This window comes from Lissotriton vulgaris, chromosome 7 (assembly GCF_964263255.1).
Source record: "Lissotriton vulgaris chromosome 7, aLisVul1.2, whole genome shotgun sequence".
Taxonomy (NCBI): domain Eukaryota; kingdom Metazoa; phylum Chordata; class Amphibia; order Caudata; family Salamandridae; genus Lissotriton; species Lissotriton vulgaris.
The window spans coordinates 1,344,867,237-1,344,892,063 of record NC_141695.1 but is presented as its reverse complement, the minus strand read 5'-3'; the positions used below and the strand labels follow the sequence as shown (position 1 = coordinate 1,344,892,063).

The 24,827-nt window shown below is 44.3% G+C and overlaps 1 protein-coding gene across 1 annotated transcript in view; it reads left to right on the top strand.

The window, feature by feature from the left end:
• LOC147703657 (uncharacterized) overlaps window positions 1-24,827 on the top strand; it is a 742,215-nt gene that overhangs the window by 240,978 nt on the left and 476,410 nt on the right. The window contains exons 4-5 of the mRNA XM_086929538.1: window positions 3,596-3,734; window positions 17,834-17,869. Of these exons, the coding sequence (XP_086785664.1) occupies window positions 3,596-3,734; window positions 17,834-17,869 (175 nt within the window). The remainder of the gene's footprint in view (window positions 1-3,595; window positions 3,735-17,833; window positions 17,870-24,827) is intronic.

Genomic DNA, 24,827 nt, shown 5'->3' with positions numbered 1-24,827 from the left:
AACACAGCCAACCTTCTAAAAATATAAGTAAAAAAAAAAGCTGCCATCTCGCTGGAGGCCCATCCCTGCACCACTCTGAAACCGCGCCCCTTGGCGCGTTCTAAGTTTGGATATTAAGTCCTGTTGAATACTGAGGGTCCCTGGGGACCTACCAGGTACCTCCAGTAAGCGCCACACAGCTGGATTGCAGAGAGGTGGTCCCAGGCCATACCCCTTTTTACACCACTCTGAAAACGCTCTTGGGGCACTGCTGGTGGGGCAATGAGGTCCTCTTGTGTCCTGAGGACCTCAGGGCACAAGTGGACTTCATCCCCCAAGCAGCAGTGTGCCAGGAGGCGCGTTTGCAGAGTTACTCACACACCTAGTCAGTCATGCGAAGAGTCAATCACACTCCCATTTACTCACCTATGCAGTTATACACACACCACTTCACTTATACTAATACATACTTAGTCTCTCATACAATCACTGATAGAAGCACACACTCATCCATACAACCATTCTCACAATCACTCACTCTCACATATAGCCATTTATCTACTCCAACACTCACATATACTGCCTTTCACATATGTAGTTACTCACATGTACCACTGAGACACAAATTCACTCACCAACACACCCATACACACACTTACCCACCGTACAGCCCTTAACAGATGCACTCTTGAACTCATACACCCAGTGAATCACCCCTCACACATCTATGCGCAGAGTCACACACCCCTCACCCACCCACACAGACACTAAGGCACCCAGACAGATACTCAGACAACCAATCAGCATGAAAGTGAATAAAACTAGGTAGTGTGTTGGATGCCTTTTCAAGAAGTCCTATTACTGGCAGTTTAAAAAAAAAACAGAAATGTAATACAGACATGATATGCTTTTGTATCTGTGGAGTAAACCACACCGGCTGCATCTCATTTGAAAGTAGCGTGTTCCTTCTAGAATGTGCGGTGAACTTGTGACCTACTGGTTCCACTGGGTTGTTAGGTAAACTCAGCTAATTAGGAGGGTGTGGGGGAGAAGGTTGATATTGAGGGAGAATTTTTTTTCAAAGTTGAGGAGTTATGATACAAATTAAGTACTGGTAAGCTTTAATTTCCAACTCAGGACTATGTAAAATAATGTTGCTCAGTATTTAAATTGAAAAAAACTGAAGCTAAATATCGGTGTGGACCACTGTTTTTTTTTGCGATGATCGTGAAAACATCGCGAACATGTGGAGGCAGGAACCTCGTTTTGAAACAGAGGGAAAGAGTAAACCGATGCTAATCATTCACAAGTGGAGCTGCAGTAGTCTACATTAAAAGCCATTATTTCATTTGCTGCCTTTCTCATGATCATAAAGTGGAAAGTTGAAGAGGTTGCCATTTTATAGATGCTTTCTATGATAGAGTTGTACCATTCATGTGCTTAGTTTTTACGAATCCTAACAGTGTCAAAATTATCCAGAAAGAGCTAAAACAATATAATCTACAAACACAATTCATTGGTATGTATATAACTTTTTAAATATTTTAAAATTGTACGTTAGAAATGATGATGTATATGGGAGTTTGATTAAAAAGAGTTTCACAGTGATGTGAAAAAAAATATATCAGATGAACTGCATCTGAATTCACTGTTATGTGTTTAAGATGTTAGTACTGTTAAAAATTATCATGTTTTAAATGTCCAAGCATTATGTGCAATATAGATACATCTATATTATTTGCATTCTGGGAATTGTGGTAATGTTACCATTAGTAGTGTAGTTACAAATGAAAGATAAGAAAATGTGCTACGTCAGTGTATGAATTATAAAGTAGTAATACTTGTTAGGTATGTATTAGGAAGTTTTTGCCAATGTGGTTTTTAACTTACCTGAACACCTGGAGTTTCCTTAGAAGAGTACCTCGAAGGCCCATGTAAACTGCATTGCCATAGTCTAAACGGGATAGTATTAAAGCAGTCCCCACCACCTGCATAGTGGTGTAAGACAGCAGGGTCGATAATTTTTGAAGCTGGCGCATCAGCCAGATGCAGCTTCCCACGACAGCAGACACCTGGGTCTTTATGGTCAATCCGGTGTCCAGTCTAATACCCAGACTTTTCACGGCTGGCACTGGCGTTGGAGTAGTGCGGAGCTCTTGGGGCCAAGAAAGGCTGGAACAAGGGGAGGAGGCTGGAGAGAGTACCAGAACTTCTGTCTTATCGAGATTCACCTTTAAAGAATTGGAGGTCATCCAATTCATGGTGTACCGGAGAATGCTCTGGACGTTCCGCTGTGAGTCACAGGGGTATTCGACGCGGACTATCTCTATAATAAAAATCACATATATGTTTCCATGGTGATCTATGTTCTTTAAGGCTGTTGAAAATGTCATGTATATAGTGAGGGTAGTGTATTTCTTTAAACATGCTATGTTTAAAATTGAGCAGGGCTAATAGTGCAGAATGTCTCTTGAGAGTTCTTGTGCTAGCTTCACTTGGTGTGCAAATTTTCTTTGAGAAATGCTGAATATATGTTTTAAAGACACAAGAAATATTTGTGAAATGATGAAGGTATGCCATTATTAAAAGGTTTTGTGCTTTGAAAAGGTGAGAATTGTTATTTTCATTTTTAGAAACTTACTGATGCATGTGCACGCTGAGTAAGAGATCAATGTATGTTCTTACAGAGCCATGTATGCAACTATATATCAAGTGCAATATCTAGACTTTTTCAATCACCCAGGCACTACACATGCGCTCCTCCAATCACACAGGCACTAATTATGTACTCATTGAACTACGCAGTCAACACCCATGCATTCATCCGATCACCTAGATAGTAGCAATATAGTCATGCAAATCCACAGGCACTAACTATGCAGAAATGGGACCACCGATGTAGATCCTACATACTCAGTGAATCATGCAGGCACTACCTATATTCTGAGGGAATCACGTAGGCACTCATCCAATCACCCAGGGATTATTGTACTCAACCACAAATATATGTATTTACATTAGTGAGGAATATGTACTCTTTCAGAACCATCTAGTGAATTATATATGTAAACCTGTCACACACTGTTTGCATGTACTCAGAAGAATTAGAGAGCTATATGCTGTGATACAGATTAATGTGCAGATTTTTATGTGCAGTGTTTCTCAAAATTTAAATCTGACGCATCTAAGTAGAAAAGTACTGAAACACTAAATCTACCAGTGACACTGTAGTAGAGACGTGCATAAGTAGCTCTTATGTTTTGTTTTCGGATTTACAGTATTGAGACACTGTATGTACTTTTACACTTTGGTTGATAATATTTTAAGTTACTACAAAAAGGATAAAGTGGCCTTTTACCGTGTATAAGTGGGAACTGAGATATGGTGCAGCTGTGTTGTAGGAGAGGGTGCTATAATAATAAAAGGAAACTAATAAATTAAATTTTGTGTTTTTGTTTTCTACATTAAAGTTAGTGCTTGCAGTTATGTAGCTAGGTTCATCTGTAGATTAAAACTGAAACATTACATAAAAATAGTTTTTTAGAATGTGTAAGCCAGTAGTATAGTAGTTGGTACATTGGCTTGAATAAAAATTTAAATATACTTTTTTTTACAGAACTTTATCTGCATATCTACAAACAGTATGCCTACAAATGTCGAAAGGAAAAGGAACAGAAGCAACTGCAGTATCTATGCAGATCTGGGATACAAAAGGGCCAAAATGAAGACAAAGTGGTGGATAAAAAGAGCTACTGGTAAGAGGATAAAGTAATTTCTTAAAAATATATGTGGACATTTCAAAAGATTACAAAACAACGTAAATAAAGTTCAAACTATTAGAAAGAGTAACAGTGGACAAAATCTATATAACAAGTATAGGAAAGAATGTAACAAAGATGGACACACCTTAACCAGGAGACAGAAGCAGTTAAAAGAAATCAGAGCCAGGATGTTTCGTAGTAGAGTAGTTATAAATCTATTGAGAACTATGAAAAAGTATAGAAGAAAGAGAGACGCACTGAAGCAGAAAAAACAAATTGAGAGTGTAGTTGGTAATGTCTTTGCTTTGAAGAGGAGGCTTTTCATTTTGATAATAAATAGAATGAGAATTCTTGACAGAATGGTGTTGTGCATGAGGAGATAAAACCAGAAAAAAGATTAGTGAATAGAAGTAACATTTGTACAGTTTTTAGTACATACTTCTAGTACAGAGTCTTTCTTTAATGAAGAAAGCTATCTCCTGGATAATATATTAGTTCATGCTATTGATTACAGACGACGATGTTATGAAATGAAGGATGCAAAAACAACAATTGATGGACAGAATGCAGAACAATGTCATACATTCACCCCAGTAATGAGATTTGGGCCTAAATCCATTGCTTTTTTTATCACCATGCCATTCCAGTTTGAACCCAGCCATATGCAAATCAGTCTTGACCCTGTACCCAATGGGAACAGTCCAGGTCGAACTGCCAGGCCAGGTCTTGCTAATGTAGAAAAACTATGAAGGGCCAAAACTTTAAAAAAAATCAACACTTATGATTGTTTACAGCATTGTGATGGGCTGTTATGGACTGCTCTCCAGCATTCACTAGTACTCCAAAATCCATGCAGTTATCCAGTATTATGGGTGTCTTTCATAGATTCACATGCCTGAATCATTCCCCGTTGTCGAGACGGGAGTCTCCGGTACATAGAAAAGTAATGTCCTAGAGGCCTCACCTTAGTAACATATCCATGTCCTTTTGTAAAAAGGACCAAACTATAGAGAAGAGCCAATCAGCTGCCACCTCCCTCTAGAACTTTCCTGTCAGGAGCCTCAGTTCCTCAGATTTTCTACCGCACGTTTTGCTAAGGGAGTCTTCTCTGAGCTCTGCTCAGATTTTGTGTTTTTGCACTTTAATAATAACTTTGTTGTCAAGGATTCTTTTCCACTATGGATTATCTTCAAATACATTCTTTAAAGAAGGTCTGGTAAGGAAAGACTGCAAGGTATCTCGCTCTTTCTCAAGTAAGTTTTTTGAGAGGTCGTGAAGGACGACTTTTAATATGGTGTCAAACACTAAGATCAGAAAGGAGGTTTTTTATTTTCTCCAGTGAAAGTGATGAGGCGTTGACCTCAACATCTAGGAGATCTCAGAAGAGAAGAAAATCTCAAACTCATTCCTCAGGTGAACGTCCTGAGAAGGCCCTTAAAAAGACCACTCATGGGTCTTTTGGGCGCAGTTCTTCAAAATCTCCTCACTCTGTGGAAAAGGAGAGTAAAGTACTTGCTTTTTGAGAAACATCATGTAAAAAAACGACTTCGGAGCCGTCAAAATCACCTCCTCTGGTCAAAGGACCCTTCAGGAAGGCGTCTTCTATAGCTCCTGAGGTAAAGACTAAAAAGCCAACATCGTCAACAGGATCGTCGACGAAGAAACTATCATCATTGCCTATTACAGCCTCTTCATCTACGACGGCCTCGTCTACGATGGCCTCATCTACGATGGCCTCGTCTACGATGGCCTCGTCTACGATGGCTCGTCTACGACGGCTCGTCTACGACGGCTTGACAACGACCATTCGGACGACGATGGCCTCGTCTATGGCTGCTTGTCTACGAATGGCCTGTTTACAGCGTCGACGATGGCCTCGTCTACGATGGACTCATCTACGATGGTTTGTCTACGATGGTTTGTCTACGATGGCTCATCTACAATGGCTCATCTACAATGGCTCATCTACGACGGCTCGTCTACGACTGCTCGTCGACGACAGCGTCGTCGACTGCCTCGTCTATGGCTGCTCGTCTAAGACGGCCTGTGTAAGGCGTCGACAATGGTCTCGTCTACGATGGCCTCGTCTACGACGGCTCGTCTACGACTGGTCGTCGTCGACGACGGCCTCGTCTATGACTGCTCGTCTGCGACGGCCTGTGTAAGGCGTCGACAATGGCCTCGTCTACGATGGCTTGTTTACGATGGCTCGTCTACCACTGCGTCATCGACGACGGCCTCGTCTATGACTGCTCGTCTACGACGGCCTGTCTACGGCGTCGACGATGGCCTCGTCTACGATTGCCTCGTCTACGATTGCCTCATCTACGATGGCCTCGTCTACGATTGCCTCGTCTACGATTGCCTCATCTACGATGGCCTCATCTATGAGGTCCTCGTCTATGACTGCTCGTCTACGACGGCCTGTCTGTGGCGTCTACGATGGCCTCGTCTACCATGGCCTCATCTACCATGGCCTCAGCTACGATGGCCTCGTCTACCATGGCCTCATCTACGATGGCTCCTCTATGATGGCTCCTCTACGATGGCGTCGTCAACGACGGCCTCGTCTACGACAGATCGTCTATGGCGTCGCCTACGACGGCCTCGTCTATGACTGCTCGACTACGACGGCATAGTCTATGACGGTGATCTCGTCGACAGGCTCGTCGACGAGGGAAATTCCGACAATTCTGGAATCTCTTATAATGTGGTAGAGAGAGCTGCTCAATGTTTTAAGATCTTAACCACTTGGATGCTAGGCGTTTTCCCGCTGTGTGCTGGAAAATGCCATTTTAGTGGCACCATGACGAGCTCAGCTCGTCATCAGCACACGACCCCCGTGGGTGATGACGAGCTGAGCTCGTCATCAGCATCGAAGGGGTTAATGATCTCTCAAGAACAGGTCTGCTTCTTGTATGAATTCAAAGAACCTCTCAAGAAGGCAGTAAGGTCAATACCGATTATCGTTTACCTATAGTCAGAAGGGGTAAAGGTCATGCAGAACCCCTCCTTTGTATCACAAGTGATCCCTCAGTTGGATAAAAAGTATAGGGCGCCAGATACAGCACCGGCGTGTTTAACAGGAATCCTAAGCCGGACTCCGTGGTGACACAGGCAGCCAGAAGACCTCCAGGAATCCTTCGGCCCCTTTGTCGCTTCCGCCTGATAAGGAGGGAAGAAGAGTGGACAACATTGGGAACAGGTTTTCCTCCATGTCGACAATGACAGTAAAGGCCGCAAACGCCCTAGCGCTCTTGGGACGCTATAATAGACAATTGTGGGCACTCATAACCCCATACCTGTCGGAATTGCCAGATTCATCCAAAGAGGAAGTAAAGAGGATTCTGCTAGATGGTGAAGCATCGGCGTCAGGAACTATAGACTGCGCGATGGATATCGCTATGACTGGGTTCCGCCAGTTGGCTGGAGCAGCAGTCTTGCGGCTCCAAGGATGGCTAAAGGCAAATTCTTTCCGTCCTGAGGTGCAGACAAAGATTTTGGACAGGCCATATGAACGCCAGTTACTATTTGGCACAGAAAATTGACGAAGCAGACACTGCGAGAGCTTTGGGCACTCTTCAGTATAAGAACCAGTCCTTTAGTAGAAATAGAGGAAGAGGACAGTCTTCCTACAGAGGAAATTATCAATACAAGTCTTCCTGCTCTTCAGGCTAGAGTAGACCGCAATACCAACAGCGCCAACAACAGCAATACAAGCAATCCTTTTTTGGGAAGTCGTCCTTTCAAGGTAAAGGACAGCAGAAATAACAAAAATCTATGGCTGCTTCTACGAGAGATCTCGATTATGCTGCAAAAAGGAGCAATAGGGAGAGTACCTCCATCTCAGAAGGGAAAAGGGCTTTTATCCCCGCTTCTTTTTGATCCAAAAAAATAAAGAAGACTAGAAGTGGAAACCAATCTTGGACCTCAGGGCCCTCAACAATTTCCTAAGAAGCAGTCGTTTCGCATGGTAACGTTCCAGGAGGTCTTGAAACTACTGTAAGAGCAAGATTTTAGGGCATCCCTAGACCTACAGGACGCTTACTTCCATATCCCAATTCACAGGAATCACAAAAAGGTACTTGCGATTTGCAGTAGTGGGCAGACACTTGCAATTTCGCGTTCTGCCCTTCGGGCTCAAGTCTGCACCGCGCATAAATGAAATGTTGTACCCCGGTGGCGGCATATCTCAGACAGTGCCATCACCAAGTCTTTCCGTATCTGAATGACTGGCTGATCAAGGCTCCATCCTTAGAAGACGCGTCAGGTCTTCCAACGCCTGTTTAAAGCTTTTTGATTGCTTCGGTCTCACCCTCAATCAGGAAAAATCAGTCATACAACCTTCTCAGTGCATCAGTTTCCTAGGTGCAACCCTGGACACACGGTCAGCAAAAGCTTTACCATCCAGAGAGAGAATGAACAAGCTCCTTGCACTAGCTGCTATAGTAGCCTCGAAGAAAGTCTTGACAATCCGCCTCTTCAAATCCCTCCTGGGGATGATGTCATCGGGTATCCTCCTGATTCCTCACTGTCGACTACGAATAAGACCTCTACAGGAGGTGCTCTCGAAGCAGTGGGTCTAATGCACATGGTCATTCGACGACCACATAAAAGTGAATACTCAGATGGTCGGAGCCCTGCAATGGTGGATGTCATCTCAAAACCTGTCTCAAGGTTTGTCATTCCTGCTTCCGGCTGCTCCTCATGTTGTCACAAGAGGCGCCTCATTGGAAGGCTGGGGAGGTTTTCTGCAAGAGCTACAGATAAGCGGGAAGTGGTCTCCTATGGAGAAGAAACTACATATCAATCTGCTCGAACTGCAGGCAGTCTTCCTGGCCCTTCAAGCTTTCCAGCCAAGAATCAAACATTCCCTGGTGCTCGTCCGGACAGACAACACCACGAATATGCACTACCTCAACAAACAGGGAGGGACACGCTCGCTGACGCTCTCTCATACTCCACAATGTAACCCTAAGGGCGGAATATGTCCCAGACACGGACAATGTAATATGTCCCAGACACGGACAATGTGCTCGCAGACGCGTTGGGCAGGCAGAAAACATTGTCACACGAGTAGGAGCTAGATCAACAAATTATCGAGAAGATCTTCTCCAGATGAGGCAAGCCGCAAATCCATCTATTTGCGGCGAGAATGAACGCCAAATGCCCACACTTCGCAAGTTGTCATCCCCAGTCAGGGTCTCTAGGGAATGCATTTTCCATCGCATGGCGCAACGTCTTTGCGTATGCCTTTCCGCCATTCCCGATGCTTCCCAGAGTCCTCAGGAAAATTTAGGTGGAGCCTTGTACTCTAATTTTAATAGCCCCAACTTGGCCGGGGCAACATTGGTTCACAGAGTTCCACCGTTTATCCCTGGAGCCGCAGATTCACCTGCGGCAGTATCCATCCCTGCTCACAATGAACAACAATCAAGTTCAGCATCCGGATCTGAAGTCTCTCAGGTTAGCTGCCGGGCTCCTGAGTTCCGAGAGTTCCACAATCTAAATATTCCACAAGACTGTGTACACACATTCTTGCCAGAGCAAGGGCGGATAGCACGACCAAAATGTATTCCCTGAAATGGAAGCGCTTTTGTGTTTGGTGCACAGATCAAGGCTTTCGGCCTTTCTCCTCCTCACTGGAGCAAATCTTACCTTATCTATTACATCTGGCACAGTCGGGCCTAGCCCACTCCTCCATTAAAGTACACTTAGCAGCAATATCTCGTTATAAAAGAACTTCAACAAGTCAATCTCTCTTGTCAAGCAGGTTTATTAAGCAATTTCTAAAAGGATTATACAGATCTTTCTCGCCAGTAAGGATGTTGCCACCTACCTGGCAACTCAATGTGGTTCTTAACCAGCTCATGGAGCATCCGTTCGAACCAGTACACAGTGCTGACCTAAAGTTTGTCTCGTGGAAAACAGCACTCCTCCTGGCACTCACATCTGCAAGGAGGGTCAGTGAGCTACAGGCGTTTTCGATCCAGGACCCTTTCCTATAGTTTTGAAAACGACAGAGTAATCCTGAGAACCAATCCTAGGTTTATCCCAAAAGTCCCGTCGGTCTTCCACCTAAATGAACCTGTGGTTCAGCGTTCCTTCTTTCCAAACCCAAGCACGGCAGCTGAGAGATCGCTGCATTCTTTGGGTCTCGAACAATACTTGAAGTTTTACATTGACAAAACGAAAACATTCAGGAAATCTAACCAGCTATTCGTAGCTTACAGCAGACCTAGGAAAGGTCTACCACTTACCAAGCAGAGCATCTCTAGATGGATTTCTGCAGCCATTGCTTTCTGTCATGACCAAGCTGGACAGCCCTTGCATTCCAAAGTGAGAGCACACTCCACGAGAGCTATATCCACTTCTATGGCTCTCTTTGCAGGGGCTCTAGTCATTGACATTTGCAGGGCGGCAACATGGAAGTCGCCGCATACCTTCACTAGGCACTACTGCCTGGATACAGAGCTGATGCATGATGCAGCAGTGGGACAAACAGTGTTACGCCATCTATTTCAGTAAGGTGAGCCTTCCTCCGTCCCTCCATCCTACTCTGATATGCACATTTCTTTACTAATACTTATTGTGGATGTCTAATGATGGTTCATGCACCAAATGTGTATCTAAGGACTTGTATATGCTGTTCCATCAGAAATGTGCACTCTGCATTGCTTGCTACTCTGATTCAGGCATGTAAATCCATGAAAGACACCCATAATACTGGATAAGAAATGCGTTACTTACCTGTACTGCAGTTATCCAGTATTGGTGTCTTTCATAGATTCACATGCAACCCTCCCGCCTTCCCTGGAAGGACTCACCTAATTCTCTCAGTACCACGCCTACTTAGCTTAGTGCGTACGAAAATCTGAGGGACTGAGGCTCCTGACAGGAAGGTTCTAGAGGGAGGTGGCAGCTGATTGGCTCTTCTCTATAGTTTGGTCCTTTTTACAAAAGGACATGGATATGTTACTTAGGTGAGGGCTCTAGGCCTACTATTTTCTATGTATGTCTATAGGACATTACTTTTCTATGTACCGGAGACTCCCGTCTCGACGACGGGGAATGATTCAGGCATGTGAATCTATGAAAGACACCAATCCTGGATAACTACAGTTACAGGTAAGTAACGCATTTCTTTGATGTCATCCAGGAAAACTGTGGAGCCAAATCTTGACGTTGAGATTGGACCTCTGAAGGAATTCTCTGCCCTGGTGTTGTGGCTGCTATTGAAGTTGAGGGCCCTTCAGCCTCGCAATGCCTTCTTGCTGCTTTTCCACTATTGCTATGGTAGGTTTTTAGATTTTCTGTGCTGTTTTTTATATATTTGTTTTTGTAGTTTTGTAAAGTTTTAAAATGTTTTTTTTCTTTTTTATGGTTACAAAAATAGCAACTGGGACTGGAGGATTTCGAAAAATGTGCACTGAAAAATGTGGAAAAAATATAGAAGGGGAAAAAAGTTAGCATGTATGATTTTTTGCAGCATTGCGAATAGCTGTAACACACTGCTCACCAGCACCTATAACAACAGTCCAGTTCATGCAACATGTGGACATTCTTGAAAACTCTGAAGCTATATCTGCTGTAGTAGTCTGCATCTCTGAAGGGACTTTCTGGATGGTAATTGTTTCTGCTGCTACTGATGTATTAATGATCCTCCAGTTTCTCTCTGCTAGATCGCCTGTTGTAGATGTTTTCGATGATAGGTTTTAAGATGATATAACATGGGTATCATCCAACATGAATAATTTTTAGGTCTCGCGATCTATCGATGCGCGCAAGCGCATCGAGCGGAGCGAGAATTCAAGTGGCGAAAATCATCGTCAAACCAAGGGCTTTCAGCCCCGCGGTTTTCATGCAGTTCGCGTGAATCACGTGATTAAACATGCACATGCATCGGCAGCATTTCTCCTGCAGGCTCGCAAATGGCTCTCCTCCCTCCCCACATCAAAGTCATCAATCACCCTCCCACAGGCTTCCCCAGCGCTGCCCCGCCCCCTGCTTCACGGCCATGCCATCTGTTCCCTGCCAGACCTCTCCCACCTCCGACACAGCATGCCTGTGTACTTCAAAGGCTTTCAGTTTTGTCTCCTTTTAAAACTTGTTTAACTTGTTCCCTGCTTGCCTCTCCCCCCCCCCCCCCCCCCCCCCCACTACAGCAATGCAGAGGGCTGGTTTCACTTTCAGCACGGAAGACTTGCCTGCATTGCCAAAGCTTGCTTTAATTTTTTCGATGGTAAGTAAAACACTTCTCAGCTTCTTTGCAACCAAGGCATGCTGGAAATTGTAGTTTCTTAATTTTGATACGCCCCGTTACACAACACTGCTGGAGCATGCATCAGCACTCTAGGTATTGTAGACTAACCACGAGCAGCACCGTAACATAAGACGGCGTGTAACCTCACTATACTCTAAGCGATGTATGCCATACGTTATCTCTGAAGAGAGACTCGCTACACAATGGCATACATCTATTGTGGCAAATGAATAGACAGTTTCTTCTCTAGCGGTGAACCTACCGCTTCGCAAGGCCCTCTGGGAAATGTATGCCGGACATTGGACATCGCCTCCAATCTAAAGGTGAACCTTTTTGAACACGAAATGTGATCGCTATGCCCTCTGTGGTCTGGAGGCATAAGTGTTCCTAGACACTCTCTTCGACGAGGTCTAAAGTGCCCGCTCTGTGGAAAAGTAACTCAGAAGAAGAGAACAGATCATTGTTTTCTCTTCCCTGAAGGTTAACTTTGGCACTAACAATCACTTGGGAAACGTAGTCCACTGTATCATTGCAATCCAATTGGGAGATGCAATCCAGACATGGGAGAGCGCCTTTCTTAAAGTTAATGCGTCGCACTGGCCAGAATAAGGAAACTCATGTGTTGAAGGTGTATAATGAGAGCGCATGCAACTTGAATGTATTAGTTAATACTTGAAATTTTCTTTCCTCTCTTCAAACCTCAATCATCGGCTATGATGAGTTGCTGCCAAGCGTACGAAATGCCATGTGTAATACCTTCAACTAGTCCCGGTATTTTAAATAACTGCGTTGCGCATCATTGGCTTTTAGTTTGCCTTCAACCTTTTACATATGAACCACAAAATACAAGCATGCATGGTCCTTTTGTATAAAAGGTGTGACATGTTGCAGGGAAGTGTAGCGTCTTCCCAACACAGGAGCTTTCAGATGATTTACGCCACACAATAACTGCTATCAAGCATTCTTTTATTCCTCAGGATACACGCACATAATGTGCATTACATCATCCCTGCAAGACCTCTCACACCTCCGTCACAGCATGCCTGTGTACTTCAAAGGCTTTCAGTTTCGTCTCCTTTTAAAACTTGTTTAACTTGTTCCCTGCTTGCCTCATCCCCCGCCCCCCTCACTCACCCACGCAACGACACTCACCCACGCAACGACACTCACACAAGCAACGCCACTCACACACGCAACGCCACTCACCCACGCAACAACACTCACACATGCAACGCCACTCATCCACGCAACGCCACTCACACAAAGCAACAGCACTCACACACGCAGCGCAACTCACTCACGCAACGCCACTCACACACGCAACGCCACTCACACACGCAACCCCACTCACACGCAACCCCACTCACACATGCAACGCCACTCACACATGCAACGCCACTCACACACGCAACGCCACTCACACACGCAACGCCACTCACACACGCAACGCCACTCACACACGCAATGCCACTCACACACGCAATGCCACTCACACATGCAACGCCACTCACACATGCAACGCCACTCACACACGCAACGCCACTCACACACGCAACGCCACTCACACACGCAACGCCACTCACCCACGCAACGCCACTCACCCACGCAATGCCACTCACCCACGCAACGCCACTCACCCATGCAACGCCACTCATACACGCAACGCCACTAACACACACAACGCCACTCACACACGCAACACCACTCACACACGCAACGCCACTCACACATGCAACGCCACTCACACACGCAACGCACTCACACACGCAACGCCACTCACCACTCACACACGCAACGCCACTCACACACGCAACGCCACTCACCCACGCAACGCCACTCACCCACGCAACGCCACTCACACCCACACTGTGCAGTGCACAATAGGTCTCGCAGTAAGAAAGTTGGAGCTATTGGTTTTGTAAATGACAAAGCCCTTTATGTTTTTAAAATGAAAACAAAATTAAAAAGCATTGTTATTTGCAGTTGTAATAGCTCCAACTTTCCTACTGTGAGACCTATTGGCAACGCCAGTGCTTGTTGTTCTTCCTTCTTGAGAGGGTCTTGTCACAAATTGTCCATTGCACTAGTTTTGCAGCAGTTTTTGGTTCCCCATGAGTTTGGGTAACAATGGGTAGTTTGATGGGTGTTTGGTAGTTATGTTCTATTTGTGAGTTCAGATATTGAATGTTAGTTTTGTGAAACTGTTGTTTTTTTGCAAATGTGTTGTTAAAATAAAGTTAAACCAATATGTTACAAAACCGCTAGACTCAAACTTAGTTTCAAATATTTCTATATATCTGTTTTACACTTTGTCATTTGTATTTGTGACTACTGATGTCATTGCGACCTCTGGTGTTTGCTGTGAAAAAGGAAAATACATGTTTGATGTAGTTATTTCAACAAATGAATACAAAGGGGAAAGTTAAATTAGTATCTTACTAAATTGCCAGACTGAAACTTTACGTAAAATATGTCTATATATGTATTTTACACTTTATGAAAAACACCTGGTATTCGCAGTATGTTCTTGGCAATTGCACTCATAGAATCACATAGGCACTATCTATGCATTCATACAATCACCCAGGCACTACTCAAGCACTTATATAATTACCCAAACATTACACACTCACACTCATACTGCCACTCACACGCCTAGTCACCAACCTATATAGCAACTCACACAGCCACTGTCAAAGTCTACTGGTTACAGTTGAGAAATAACATGTAAAATACCTTTGAAACTCATTGAAAAAAACAAAGGTTACAGGGACCTTATAGCTGGGAATTAGCTTTTAAAAAACCTTAATAATTCACTGAAAAAACCAAAGGTTACAGGGATGTTACAGTTAGGAAATATTATTTTAAAAAAACCAGAAATTCACTGAAAAAATCAAAGGTTACAGAGACGTTATAGTTAGGTTCAAGTTTCACTCATACAAAACCAGCGAAATTCAGCAGTAACTTGCCCCCACAATGTACTGCTTATGACCTGACATACTACTTCACTCATGACATGGTCAGTGACATCACTGATGACATCTCAAATGGCATCACTGATGACATAATCCAATGACTTGACTGTTTTTAAACAGTCTATTAATGTTAAATATATATACCAAGTTGTATTGGTGAATCAGTGAGTGTATGAGTGCCTGTGTGGTATGAATGATTTAGTGGTTGCATGATTGACAGTATAAGTGAGTGATTAAGTGTCTCAGTGAATATATAGGCGTGACTGGTTGTGTGAATTTATCAGTCTAGTAGTTGGTGTGTGAGTTGCTAAATGGGTGTGTGAGTGGGTAAGTGAGTTGCTATATGGGTGAGTAATTGGTTGTCTGAGTATGAGTGTCTGTGCGGGTGGGTGAGGGGGTGTGAGACTGCCTGAATGGACAAATCAGTGGCTACAAGGGTTAGTGAGTGTGTCTGTTAGAGACTGTATGGGTGAGTGAGCATGTGTAGGGTTGTGTCGGTGACTGAGTGCATGTGTCAGTGGTATATGAGTGAGTAATTGGGTATGTGAAAGGCTGTATAGGTGCAGAATGTGGTATATGAGCAAGTGTATGGGTGTATGAGTGAATGTGAGAGTGGCTGTGTGGGTGAGTGCGTGCTTGTGTCAGTGACTGTATAGGTGAGTGAGTACGTGTTAGCATCTGCAGTAGCTGCCACTTGTATTGCGAAGTGGTGGGGAGGGGGAATTCAGACAACAAAAATAATTATAAATAAAGAAAATTTGACTTACCTGCTCCAATGGCCTCTATCATCCAGAGAATCTTTGACTCACCCCCAATATAACATTTCATACATACAATCCAATTTCCACAATACCATTTTCAAAACCATTGACACACCCGTAGCAGTACTTACACGCCAACTCACTTATTCATAGGTCTACACACACATCCACTCACATATGAATACAGCTACTCATACACCAACTCATTCACTAATACAGCCACTGATAAAGCCATTCACACACCCATACAGCCACTCACAAACTGTCAGTCACCAATAGAGCTATTCATACACCTACTCACCCACTCATAGTCAGTCACACAGCCACTTACTCACCTATAGTTATACACAACACTCAATTATTCATACATATATTAACATATACTCATTCACCCATACTGTCAGTGACACAAGCACACACTCATCCATAAAGCTACTCTCACAATCACTCACTCACACATACAATCGCTCATATACTCCAACACTCCCCTATTCTGCTTTTCACAAATGCAGTTACTGACCAATATACCACTGACATCCATTCACTTACCCACACAGCCATGCACAGACTCAGTCACCCATAAAGATGCCTCACAGATGGACTCATTAACCCATATAGCCACTGACTCACCCACTCTTTCATCCACACAGGCTGTCACACACACCTTCACCCACTGACACATACATTCATACACCCATACAGGTACTTGGACAACCAATGGATCACCCATACAGCCATTCTCATACCCACTCACCATCCCATAAAGCCACTTAGACACCAACTGAACGACGGATACAGATATTCAGACAATCTAGTCACTCGCCCATACATTCACTGAGACACCTAATTGCTTACTTAAACAGATAGTCACCACCCACTGAATCATCCATACAGAGTGAGTTATAGTTAGCTCAGCTAATTATAACTGCTGAATTTCACTGCCTTTCTGTGACTGAAACTTAAACCTAACTATACCGTCTCTTTAAACTTTGTTTTTTCAATGTACACACACACACAGACACATATATGTGTGTATATATGTGTGTGTGTGTGTATATTAGGCATGGGCGGAATTTGCATAGTCACGCTACGCAAAGCTCCGCAATATAGTGGAAATCCCCGCGAGCAGGCAAAAGTACAGCGAACACGTGGAATTGTTTGTTCCGCCTGTTTGCGATGCTTTTTTCCTGTTCGCAAATGCTGTTTGCGTGCTAGGGGAGAAATATCTTGCAAACACGCATTTTGAAAGCGCGTACAAGCAAAAAATTTTGCGAAGCCGCGGATCGCGGAATATTTGTCAATTCCACTTTCTCGGCGGAACGCAAAATTACCCAGATTCCGCGAGCGGAACGGAATTTACTGCCTAGGCCTAATATGTATGTATATATTCTTTGCTTATATACTGCTATTTTCTTTGTGAACATGTTCTAGTTCATACATACATATATGCAAATGAATTTCTTGTATGCGCTATATATTGAATAATCTACAAAATGTGCTCTTCAACTGCTGTTTAATCTGATTCACGCATGTGAATCTATGAAAGTTTCAATACTTGAGCAAGAAATTAGGTACTTATCTGTAACTGTAGTTCTCCATTATTGAAATCTTTAATAAATTCACATGCAACACACCCTCCTCCCCTGGGAAGCTTCTCTTTCTCTTTCTCTCAGTGGATCTGTATATTGTTCACTAGTGCTCTAGATTCTGAGAGACTGAAGCTTTTCACAGGAGTGTTCTAGAGGGTGATACATCCTGGTTGGTTAAAACCTAAGTTTGGTCTCTTTTTTAAGAATGACTATGATAAGTTACTAAACTAATGAGCCTAGGCCTTTTCTAATCTATACCTATCATAACACTGCATTCTAAAGGTACCGGGAGACTCCAGTCTCGACGACAAGAGATGATTCAAGCATGTGAATCTATGACCGTTCCAATACTGGATAACTACAATTACAGGGTTGGTAACTGATTTCTTCTTCTTGGTTTAAGGGATGATAAAACACCTGCACAATTATATTTTAGTTATAGTCTTTGCTTTTGCAATTGCTTGTATAAGTTGCTATAACATGTATATATTTTTTAATTTTTCAGTGATGGAGGCATATTTCACAGCCACTCCTCCACCAGGTAAGGTGACCTTCATTTCTGTAACATGTTAAAGGGAAACTCTGTTTTTTCCCTCTCTGGTAAACAAGGGTATGTTTCTCTAGTGATTGGTAATGCAATAGTAGCCCCTTATTGTCCCAAAGCACACCCCTCCTCCCCACACCCCCTCAGTGATGCAGGTCATAATAGACAGGGCATCTTTCCCTGTTCCTGAGATGATGGGGCTTGTTGCACCATGCCCTAGAAGTGGGTGTGTATAGTGCAAAGACCCAACCATGCCTCTATAACATTATTTTGATATATTGACCCTCCTCCTCAGAATACTATTCCCAGCATGCTCTTGGAGTATATCAGCTCACTCACTGACAGGTACATGCATCATTGCGGCCGTTTGCGATTCCTTAATTGCGAAAATTAAGGAATCGCAATTAAGGAATCGCAAACGGCAATGCATTAAAAAATCGCAATTTATTTAGCGATTCCTTATAATTCCTTAATTGTGATTCACACTTTGCGAATCGCAATTAAGGAATCCCTTCCCATTGATTCCTATGGGCCAAAAGGCCCATAGGAATGATTGGGAAGACAATCTCAATTTGCGAATCGCAATTAGCTAATCGCAAATTGAGATTGCGATTTCAAGGGTGCAGGGGTGTCCAAAGGACACCCTGTTGCACCCCTGAAATCAATCTATGCACATATGTTGTGCACACACATGCCCTAAGGGCATGTGTGTGCACAATATGACAGTTAGAAAAATGCAAAAAATTGCATTTTTAAGATTTTTCGCAAATTAGCATGAGGTCCAACCTCATGGTAATTTGCTCCCCTTAATTGCGAAATCGCAATTTTTAAATGTTTCTTGCATTGCATTTAAGGAATCGCAAAATGCGATTCCTTAAATGCAATCGCAATTTGAAAATTCGCAAATATTTGCGAATTCTTTCATTGCGAGGGCCTTGAACCTTCATGCATTCCAAAAGAGGATTTTGCAATCGCAAACGGCCGATTTTTGCAATTCGCACCGTTTGCGATCGCAAAATCCTTTGATGCATGTACCTGTAAGTGCTGTAAGCACATTTGGGATCAAAGCTGTACCCCTAAAAGTCTAATATGTCATAGTTTTCTGTGTTGTGTTTATGAAGCTGGCACCAGTGGTTAGAAGAAGCTAGCATTAATGAACAAAAACAAGCATTGGTGGTAGTGCCCTTGATTCACTTTTCAACCACAAAGGGTTGAGCTTTGAGAATGTAAAATTCCCCTTCAGACACACAAAAATAAAAACATGAGTTACACCATTCAGTTTGTTACAATGAGCCCAAATCATATTACTTAACATTCCTTTAAGCTGTAACTTTACCTGCGTGGCTGTCTTTACAGAAAACCTTGCCAGTCTTTTCATTTGTTGAGTCAGCTCATTATCCCTAAGCACCTACAAAGATGTCTTCTGATGTGCAATTGTTCAACTTTTATAGAATCCTTGTATTTCAGGTAACAGAACCTGGACTCCATTTCCCGTAGCAATCACTTTTAGCAACCCCTACCAAGCAAAGTCCTACTCACCACTTGCTCCAAAACCTCTTTTTTCTCTTCCAGGGGATACTCATCAATAGTCATAAGCACTGAATAGTCCCGCCCACGTGCGGGACCCCGGAGCAATAGCCAATAATATGCATATATCTACATATATATATAAATACACATAAAAAAACATATATATATAGATAATGCATATACACATAAATATACAGCCTGAAATACACCATACTAGGCTAAAAACACTGCCATTATTGCATGTAACACTTTTACATTTGCTAAATAAAGACATATATAATACATTATATGATAATGTAAAGAAGAAACACTGCCCTGGGTTTCTTTGAAACACACAACCATTATTTTCAAAGGTAAAAACAGGCAGGATCATAGAGGCAGCTTTAGCCTAGATAGGCTGCATAGTAACAACTGAAAAGCTTGGCGCCGTGCCTTTAAGACCTCCATGAGCCTCCAGGCTCCCATCATGCACCACAGGTGACAGTTTGGTCAGTTCTTTTTTCCGGCTCCTTCTGTGAGGATCCTGGAACATTGAGCTCGCCAGTTTGTGATATTTTATCACTTTATTCTGGTATTTCTCTAATTTTCATTGTTTGACTAATTCAACAATTTTTTCCTGGTTTTTGACTATTTTTCCAGTCATAATGCCGGCCTTGTTTGTTAAGTGCATGTGGTAAAAAAATGGCCAAGTCATACCCTCATTCGGTCTGTGTAGCTTGTTTACCATCTTCTCACAAGTCAGAACTCTGCTACCACTGCAGCAAGTTGTCCAACAGAACTCTCAAGGAGAGGGAGAAGAGCAGGCTTCAGTCCCGGTATGACAGAGGAGAAACTGTGAGTGGAAAAAAAGATGTTCATTCCAAGAGGCCTTCTTCGCACAAAGAGTGCAAAGACAAAGGGAAGAAGATAAAACATCGGTCCCCTACTGCGTCGAGGGACAGATCTTCTTCTAAGGTACCTCTGTGTTCAAAATCGGCATCGAAATCACCATCACGGCGAACGTCGACGTCGAGGCATCCTTTGCCGTCGAAGAAGATCAATCCGTCGAAGCAAGGTGAGAAGAGACATGAGCGTAGACGATCCAGGTCCGGCTCGCCTACGACTGCAAGAGGGCGGGACTCGACGTCATCTCATCGACGTCGACGGTCGCCCCCGCTAGGCTCGGAACATAAGTCATGTTCGCCGTCGAGAGGTGCCATGACATCGACGTCGAACCGGCCAGCAGAGGTTTCGACGTCGAAGAGCCCAAGCCAGGTGGCGTCGAGGCACACGCCGTTAAGAAATCCATCGCCGTCGAGGGAATCGACGCAGAGTAGAACGCCGCCAAGGAAATTGCCGCCGAGGAAATCGCCGCTGAGGGAATCGATGCTGAGGAAATCGACGCCGAGGGAATCGGCGCAGAGGGAATCGACGCCGAGGAAATCGCCGCCGAGGAAATCAACGCAGACGAGGAGATCGCCGTTGAGGAGATCGTCGTCGAGGAGGTCGTCGTCGGCGTCTCCTGCACCTAAGAAGCCTAGGACGGTGTCTAAAGACCGGTCTACGGCTCATACTGTGTCTTCTGGGAGTTCCTCTTCCTCCTCTGAACTACAGATTGTGAAAGTCTCTCCAGAGCCCTCGAGGGCACCTTCACCTGTTCAGCCGGCAACTAATATCTCGCCGCGTTGGCTGGAGGAGATTAGAGACTGGAAGATAAGGAAAAGAAATCTTCCAAGGTCTAATTCCAGATCTCCTGTGTCTGCAAGACCTGCTTCAAGATCGAGATCTCCTCAAAGACAGTCGGTGCACTTCCAAGAAGACGTGAGCGTACTCCTCCGAGAAAGTCTCCATCAGTGAGGAGGCGGTCTTCACCTTCGCCTAGATCATCACGTCGCCATTCTTCGAAAAGGCGCGATACTAGATCTTCTACAAGGTCTACAAATTCGAAAGGGGGCTATTCGCCGATACTGTCATCAATTCCTCCTAGTAGGATTTCACCGATTGATGACTTGGTTACATTTAATGAGGTTCTCTGTGGTGGAGCAGCTAAACTTAATATCGAAATGCCGGCCTCTACCACCAAGACAATGGTCATTTTCGAGACTTTGCACCAAAAGCTAACGTCAAGGCCCTTACTTCCTCTGGTGCCAGGTCTGTTGGAGCCAGCGGAACTCAAGTTCTTAACTCCAGCAGCATTGGGAGCGGTTCCTTCTCGGATCGCTAAGAAATATAAAGCACGGACAATGATCCGTTCTTTCTGAGGGCTGAGCCAAAACTGGATTCTGTAATTGTCTCAGCAGCACGTAAGAATCAAACAGGAGCGGCGTCATCTTCTGTGCCGCCGAATAAAGACAGTAAGGCTATGGACTGAGTAGGAAAGAGAATGTGTGCCACCTCTGCTTCCTACATGAAAGTCGCCAGCACCTCAGCGTTGCTGGGTCGCTATGACCGTGCACTATGGGACTCCATGTCTCGTTTCGCAGAGAAGCTTCCAAAAGAAGACAAACACAATTTTCTGGAGATCTTACATGAAGATGGGCTAGTAGCTAACCAGGTAATTAGTGCATCTGCTGATGCTTCGGACTTGTCTACGCATGGTTACGTGCAAGGACTCTGCGCTAGGCGCTCCGCTTCATTGAGGCTCACGGGTCTTAAGCCTGAGGCACAACACCGAATTCTTAATCTTCCTTTTAACGGAAAATAACTCTTCGGATCTCATGCTGATGATGAGATGTCACGTATGAAAACAGAACTTGATACAGTGAGAGCTGCTGGTCTTGAGAAAAGTAAGGATTTTAAGAAAAAATACCGTCCGTACGACAGGAGACAGAACCAGCAGAGGGTTCAAACCCCTCAATGGTCGTCTCAGCAGAATCATAGTAGATCTCAGTTCTCCCAGCGTCGTCCTGGTCGAGGAAGAGGTGGCATTTACAGGCAGTCTGCATCTGGAAACAAGCAGCAGCAACAAAAACAGTGAGCTTTTGCTTCCCCTGAGCCCGTTACCCACTCCGGTGGGGGGAAGTGTTAGTTTTTGCCTGGAAGAGTGGACAAACATCACAATAGACAAATGGGTTCTGAATATTGTAAAGATTGGATATGCCATCAGATTCAAGTCCCCCCCGCCTTTCATTCCTCCTCAAAAGTCTGTGACCCATCGTATTCATCTTTTGAGACAAGAAGTGTCGAGGTGGTTCCAAAGACACAGCGTCGGCAAGGCATTTACTCCCGATATTTTCTAGTTCCAAAGAAAGGTACAAACAAGGAGTTCAGGCCCATACTAGATCTCAGGCGCCTCAACCAGTTTATTTGGTGAGAAAAGTTCAGAATGTTGGCGTTACATCAAATAATTCCACTTCTGCATCAAGGAGACTGGATGTGTTCCATAGATCTTCAAGATGCTTATTTTCACATCCCCATCGCCCCAAAGCATCGGAAGTTTCTACGTTTTTGCATCCAAACAAACCACTTCCAGTTCACAGTCCTGCCCTTCGGACTAAAGTCAGCTCCTCGCACGTTTTCAAAGTGCATGGCAGTCGTAGCGGCTTTTCTGAGGAAGAAGCACATTTTCGTCTGTCCATACCTAGACGATTGGCTGCTAAAGAGTGCATCTCTTGTTCTACTTCAACAACATCTCACGTTCTGCATACTTCAGCTGCGGAGACTGGGCCTGCACGTAAACTTCAAGAAGTCGATCCTCAATCCAACACAGAGAGTACATTATCTGGGCGCACTTCTGGATTCAAAGGACGCAAAAGCGTATCCTTCGGAGGAGAGACTATCCTCCATTCTCCTCAAGTGTCAAACGCTACTGAAGACTCCTCGTCCCACGGCCAGGCAGATCTTGTCTCTACTAGGATCCATGGCTTCATGCATTTTCCTTGTTCCAAACGCCAGGCTGCACATGAGACCTCTAGCAGTCTCTGGAGGACCAGTGGTCCCAGTTTTCAAATCGTTGGGAGGACAAACTGTCACTACCCTGGTCAGTAAGATCTCCATTCGATGGTGGATGCAGCGGAGTCATCTGGTAGTAGGAGTCCCTTTCCAGGAGGACATGCCCAGACAATCATTGGTGACGGATGCGTCCCTTCAGGGATGGGGGGCTCATCTGGGATCGCTTCAAATTCAAGGAGTTTGGTCGGAGAAAGAAAGACTGTATCACATAAACATTTTGGAACTCAGAGCTGTCCACCTAGCTATCAAGGCTTTCTTTCCAGCGATCAAGACATCCTCCCTGCTTGTTCAAACGGACAATACAACAACAATGTACTATCTGAACAAGCGGGGCGGAACAAGATCCAGACCTCTGTCGCTCGAAGCGCAAGCAATCTGGAAGTGGCTTCTGGCTCGCGGTATGAGCATATCGGCGGTCCATCTGCCAGGTGTCCTCAACATCCAAGCAGACGACCTAAGCAGACACTTCGCAGAAGCACACGACTGGGTCTTAAAAGATGAAGTAATAAAAGATGTCTTCCAGGCCTGGGGAACACCAGAAATCGATCTCTTTGCGGATGCCGAAAACGCAAAATGCTGCATCTTCGCGTCCAGATACCCACAACTAGGGTCCAAGGGGAATGCTCTATGGATAGACTGGTCAGAGACATTACTCTACGCTTTTCCACCGATTCCACTCATTCCCTTGGTGATCAAGAAACTGTACAAGTCCAAGACAGACATGATCCTGGTGGCTCCGGATTGGCCACGCCAATGGTGGTACCCGCATCTCCTGTATCTGTCCAAAGTACCGCACAGGAGGCTACCTTGTTGTTCGGATCTACTGACCAGAGAGAACGGCAGACTATTCCATCCCAACCTGCCGTCCCTGAAGCTAGCAGTATGGCTCCTGAGTTCATCCGATATGGGCACTTAGGCCTCTCGCAGGACTGTATGCACATTTTGAGAGAGGCGAGGAGAGCTTCTACAAGAAAGTCGTATGTTTTCAAGTGGAAGCGGTTTTTCATATGGTGTGTTGCTTAAGGTCATGACCCGATTCGAGGTCAAGAACAGGTACTGTTACCATACTTACTTTCTTTGGCCAAAGCAGGTTTACAGTATTCTTCTATAAAGGTCCATCTGGCAGCAATAACAGCATATCGAAAGTCAACTACTCAGGTTTCTTTCTTTCAAATGCCAGTGGTAAAGGATTTTCTGGAGGGTCTGAAGAAAGTTTACCCTCCGGTGAGGGCTCCTTCTCCACCTTGGGAGTTGAATGTGGTTTTGTCGAAATTGATGGGTCCCCCATTCTAACCCATTCATAAGGCGTCCCTTCAACATCTGCAGTGGAAGGTGGCCTTCTTAGTAGCTATCACTTCTGCGTGCAGGGTGAGCGAGATACAGGCTTTTTGTTCTTCAGAACCTTATTCTAGTTTTCCATGCGAATAGAGTGGTACTTCGCACTCATCCGAGATTCCTTCCTAAGGTGATCTCCGATTTTCACATTAACCAGTCA